The sequence below is a fragment of the Eubalaena glacialis genome, chromosome 2 (assembly GCF_028564815.1).
Source record: "Eubalaena glacialis isolate mEubGla1 chromosome 2, mEubGla1.1.hap2.+ XY, whole genome shotgun sequence".
Classification (NCBI taxonomy): Eukaryota; Metazoa; Chordata; class Mammalia; order Artiodactyla; family Balaenidae; genus Eubalaena; species Eubalaena glacialis.
The window spans coordinates 35,184,835-35,190,986 of record NC_083717.1 but is presented as its reverse complement, the minus strand read 5'-3'; the positions used below and the strand labels follow the sequence as shown (position 1 = coordinate 35,190,986).

General features: G+C 38.5%; 1 protein-coding gene across 1 annotated transcript; it reads right to left on the bottom strand.

Moving 5' to 3' along the window:
- Positions 1 to 1,464: 1,464 nt before the first annotated feature.
- On the bottom strand, positions 1,465 to 1,668 carry LOC133084917 (NADH dehydrogenase [ubiquinone] 1 beta subcomplex subunit 1-like). Its single transcript, XM_061181732.1, has one exon. The coding sequence runs from the start codon at positions 1,639 to 1,641 to the stop codon at positions 1,465 to 1,467; it is 177 nt and encodes a 58-aa protein (XP_061037715.1). The 5' UTR covers positions 1,642 to 1,668.
- Between the last annotated feature and the right edge of the window lie 4,484 nt (positions 1,669 to 6,152).

The following is a 6,152-nucleotide window of genomic DNA, read 5'->3' as shown; positions in this document are numbered from 1 at the left end:
TGAAGTGGCCAACGTCCCCATCAGAACTACCCAAAAAATCTCTTTGTAACTGGGAGAGGCAAGGGCTTGAGGTCATAGCCATTTGGCAGCCAATAAAGGCAAGGTCAATGCCATGAATGACCTTAGGAAGTAGATGGATGTGGGCAAATAGAGCTATTGCCATGGCTTTCCCTCCTGGAATCCAAGGGGAGGGTATGGTGTATAAAATAAAGGGGAGAGCAATGCCACAGTGAGAGAAGGGAGCAATGCCACCACCCATTTTAGGCTACCACTCCAAAGACATAAAAAAAGGGCACTGCAATGAGGTCTCTGCTATGCTATGCTAATAAGTCCCCTGTTAGCTTCCCCTACTGAGCCTTTGTCTCCTTTGGATAAATAAAATTTTTCCCTTAAGGTGGTGTCCTGTTTCTGTTTTTGAGGGTATTTGTGATTTGGGGAACAAATTTATCCTTTATGACTCCAGATATCCTTTCCATGTTTATTCACTTTGTTTTCTTCAATTTCAATCTCCTGATCTTTGTTGAGAGCCAAGTGGCTTTTTCTTTCTATGGAAAGAAATGATCTTTTACCCATGGAAACATTAGTCATCCTGCCTCTTCATTTAAAAACTTTCTTCTCTTGAGAAGGTGCCAGTATCATGGGTACACACTCATTCATTTCTCTAGGGGTCACTATCAGGATTGGTTTTTGTAGCCATTATTTCTTTAAATTGAAGCATGATACTTTGCAGCCTGTGATTGTAAGTAAAACTGAGGCCTAATGGATGGCTTACCACATCACGCTGCATTTCCAGAGATTTCATTTACAATAGTATCAAATGCACTGAGACGAATGAGTTTCACCCTTCAATGGAAACTGGAAAAAGCAGAGCCGAGTTGACTTATGGGTAAATATTAACAGCAATTGCTCAGAAGCAAAGGTCAAGAAATAAGGCTCAAATACTTGTCTTTACTAAAACATTTAAATTGTGTAAAACTTGAAAATCTATTCTCATTTTTAAGTGAACACATTAATCTACTAAGGAATGAAAGAAGAAGTTGTCATGAACTTAGGGAGAGGGAATAATTTAGTCCTGATTTTCATCATCCCTCCAGAACTAGATGAAGGAGTAGACCAGTCAATCGGTTCCTAGGGCACTGATCCATCAGTGGTACCAAAACCACACCACTGTGGCAGATAGACCCTAGGGTGGCTCTAGTTATTGAAGAGTTTATGTTCAAGTCTATAATCATCTCCCCTTGAATGTGGGTGAAACCTGTGACTTGCTTCAAACTAATATAAAATAATAGACTATAGTAAAAGTGACAAGATGTTACACCTATCATCATGCTACAGTGCATGTGTGTATATGTACAAATATATTCAAGAGTGATTCTCCATTGCTATTTTTTTTTAAAAATGAATCTCTTTTTATTTCTCTTATGATTTAAAAAATGTGAACATTCTGTAATTCAGCCACAGCTTTTACTTCCAGGTGACTTCTTCATTGGGTCTCAGTTCTCTTTTATGTGACAGATTCTTGTTCCAGAAGGCAGTTAGCTTTTCACCATTCTTTCTGTCTAGAGAACATTCAAAGACAAATCCAATAGGGACAAGAATATGTACCCAGTGGTCACCCACAATCAGAAGTAAGTTCATCATGAATGCTGCAGCTTCGGACGCAGCAACAACCCCATGACCAAGGGCAATGGCCTCCATTGCCATTTTTGAATAAGTAAGCTGATTACTTACTAGAGGGACCACGTGACAGGGAACTGGGAGCAGCCTCTAGGACCTGAGAGAGACCGATGGCCAGCAGCTAGCAAGAAGTCAGGGAGCTCAGTCCTACAGCCATGAAATGAATATTGCAACAAACTGGGGAAGTGGATCTTACCTTGAAGTGGATCTTACCTTGAAGTGGATCTTACCTTGAAGTGGATCTTACCCCAGTTGAGCCTCTGGTGAGATCCCAGTCCTGGCTGACACCTGGCTTTCCACCTGGAGAGACCATGAAGTAGAGAATCCCATTAAGCTGTGCCTGGATTCTAGCCTATGGAAAACTGTGAGATAGTAAATGCATGCTGTTTAAGCTTCTGAGTGTGTGGTCATTTGTGATGCAGCAATGGAAAACTAATGCAACCATGGAAAATGTGACAAAGATGGAGAAAACTGTATTTGCCAGAGTTCATTCAAGGGGAGTAACAAGTATGGTTGGAAGAACTAATGTCATGAGCCACTTAGGTTTGGGGTTAGAATCTTCAGATGCAAGTTTGTTTATTGTCTTATAAGAAGGGTAGGCCTAGTTACTGAAGGGGCTTTGTTTTGCTGAGTGATCTGTGCAATTTCAAAGTCAGAACTAAATTACTCAGAACAGTAGAGAAGACCTTGCTTGTTGCCCACCATCCACAGACTTCTCTCCCTTTCTCCTGCAGTGCTCAGACTGTAAATAAATGGATGTAAAACAAATATTTTCTGAAGGGTGACAATGATTAGTTTCCCTGGGACACCCACATGTTTTGATCTGGCTATATAGGTATTGCTAAGGTCACAAGGTATACTCAAAGACACACCTGAACTTGGCCACCAAGGACTCAGGAGAGCCCCCATCAGTTCATGTTGGGGTCCCATTTTCCAGTGGACTGGGGTAGGTGGAGGAAAGCTTATATCTCCAAAGAACAGCCTCGCAGTCTATTCCAAGATTAGGTCTCTGGGAACCTCCTACCTTGTGCTATTTCTCGAGTAGGGGGCTTTCCCAATACACTAACTTTTTCTACTGGGGTATCTGTTTAGGAGCTAAATTGTTTTTTGTTACCTACAGAAAATGAAAGATACTGAAGCTGATTGGTTTTCCTGAGGCACAGAGTCTCTTTCCCCAAGTAACACTGAATCATTTACTTCCAACAACACCTTCTCTTAGCCTGTCCAGAGTGAGGTGAAGACTAATGAGCAGAGTTTCCAAGAACAGTTCCTTCTCATCGACCTGAAATTCTTGTTACTTTCATTTGTATTGTTTTATTTTCCAATGCAACGGTAACACATACTTAGAGCAATACAATTCAATCAATACAGATATAAAATGTGAAAGTTCCCGTTTATACCTTGTACTCCTAATGAATCCCGCTGCTATGTGTGCACGTACAAGTACACACACTCGAGAAGAGGTTTTATATATAGAATTGGGACCATTATTTATATTTATTGCTCTGCAAATTCTTAATCACTCAACGAAATGTCTCAGATGTCCCATTGCCAGTTTGTAAAAGCCTACCTCATTCTATTTAACATCTGCGGACTATTCTATTTTAAGAATGCGTCAATATTTATATCACAATTTCTTTATTGATGAACATTTAGAGTTTTCCCTATTTTTGTCAATACAGAAATAAGAATCTTTATTAATCTTTATACACATATGCAAATATTTCCTTAGGATGGATTACGTTGTTGAATTGTGGAGTCAGTAGGGTACATGTATTTTACATTTTGATAGATAGCTGCTAAATTGACCTTTGTGAAGATTGTACCAATATGCACTCACTTATTAGAGTGTGAAGATACCTGTTTCCCCACCTGCTTGACTACACTGGATATTATCAACCTTTTAAAATTTTGCCAACATGGGTGAAAAATGAAATCATCAACTTGGCTTCTTCATCCTCGGCCTTTCCTTCTCAAGTTTCCCAACCGGATGATGAACTTTCCTTTCCTCTCCTCTTCTGCTCCAAAGAGAAGTGGTCTTATATAATTCTCATGTATAAATTTATATTTAAATTATATTTACTAGATTTCCTAGTTCTGAATCTTTCTTCTATTCTGGGGACTGCATTTTGGTTGCCATATTCTTTTAATTTGCTACTGCATTTGAGGTGGTAACGTTTTGTTTAGACTATTTATAATTGTAAGGGAAGTGATTTACAGTCTTCCTTTTTTAGTTGTCCTTGCCTGGTTTTTTTATAAGGGTTTTGCTAGGTCAGTAAAATCAATTGGGGGAGTTTTCCATTCTTTTCTGTGCTCTGAAATACCTTACATTACATAGAAATTTTCTGTAGCTAGAATGTTTTATAGAACTTGCTGGTCAAACTTTCTGACCTATGTGCCTTTAGGGTTGAGCATTTAAAATGGGGACAAAGCCTTTATCCCACAATTGTGGATAAAAACATCTAGAAATATCAAGTTAAATTGGTATCCACCCCAACACACTCATACATGGAACTGTAATTTGTCAAGAAAACAACATATAATATCTTTCCAGTTTGGATCAGTTAGAAGAATTGGAGAAGAAACTTCATAAAATTCAGCAAGAGGGAAAAAACAGAAAGGCCTGAAGAGAAATAGCTGAACTGAGCTCACCACAAAGCTTTTTGGATGACATTGACCTCTTTTAATCACAAAAATAATACAGAACTTCTGTTCAGGTGCGTTGTAGTACAACTCAACTTCTCAGGTTGATTTAGACTTTTTAAGCATGGCTGACCTTGTCATTAAAAAGTTCTCTTTCCAAAGGACTCACACACTAAGGTATCATTATACTTTGCAAATATGCAAAGAGTTTAGCACAGGATCTGGTTCACGGTAGGTATTCTCCCAGACTCATAAAAAAATTTCATTTCATCTAAATGTATTCACTTCTGTTCTCATAGAGGGAAAGGTAGAAGGTAGTGGTGTTATTTAAATTAGTAGCTGGAAATGAATGCCAGCTGCATGAACTTCAGATGCAATCAGAATTCCAGAGTCTCAACTAAATCTGGACGTAAAAAAATAAAATAATTTTGTAAAGGCACAGCAAATCCAGTCAGCCAAACCTCATCCTTGGAGAAGGTTGGATTTTCAGTCAGCTTCTATATGAATCTGAAACGTCCTCCCTTGAGATCTGGCAATTTAGAATCCCAAGATGTGTAGAGCTGGGCAAGCATGACTAACCCTAGGGTTTCGAAAATAGTTAATGAATTCATCTTCCACTTGCAAAAATTTCGGCTTTGGCCTTTTGTTCAGAACAATTCTTACTATATCACACATAAAACAAAATTATTTGCTTTGTTTTTACAGATCATTCCATACATTCTTTCCATGTTTTGACACGATCACTGGCCAATATAGGGAGAACTTTGTACTTCATTTTAATTCCATAACCCGGAGAACCATTGTTTTAAGGATGACTAGGTTAAAATCAGCACATGGAGACTGGGGTTCCAACATGCCAAACATCTGTTGAATGTGAACATATTTCAGATGGTTTTAATATAGCTAGATATTTGATATCACATGGAAACACTGTGATCAGAATTCCTGCCTAAAGCTATAGATAGCTACAGATAAACATGTTGTCTGTGACCTCTCCATTGGAAATTATATATATGTGGCAGGCACCTCTAGTTGTCCACCCAATTTCCACTCTCCCTTTCTTCCTCACTAGCAGAATGGCAACTCTGGGATACATCCAGATAAAATACTCATTTTTCCAATTTGCATTGAAGCTAGGGATGGCTATGGGATAGAATTATGGACAATGAGATAAGAACAGAAGTCAGCTAAGGATTTACGTATGATAAGTATTTTAGTTTTCTTCTTTTTCTTTTCATTTTGTTTCTGTTTCCCTTCCCTCTGCTGCATTTTATTTTTCTGCTTGGAACACAGTATTGAGGCTGGAGTTGGAGCAGCCCTCTTTTGACCATGAGGCAACACACATGCTAAAGATGGTGGAGTGGACAGAGAGATGGTTCCTGGTACACTGACTGCCTATATAGGACTACTTATTATGTGAGAAAAATAACCCCTTATTTGCTTAAGCTGCTAGAGATTATTTACAGTGGTACATAATCTAGATTGGCATTACATAGACTTTCTAAAATTTCTTTCTCTTAAATTTTAATGATCATCTCTCTATTTTAACTCTTTGGCATGGAAGAGTTGGATTCATTTGAAGAATGTAGAGAGAAAGCTCTGACATTCGAATTTTCCTTATATGGAACTTACTGTTGCTTTTAGAGCTAGTGATCCCCATCAGTGTATGTGTGGTCATTTGGAAAAGGAAACAATATAGGTTTATATAACCCATAGGAAAGACAAGATCTAGGTGGCTTCCCAGGTCCCCAGTTGTAGATTTTTGTATGAAAGTTATACTGATTGCACAGATGCATGTGTCTGAAGGGTCCGCAGGTTCCCAGGACATTAGA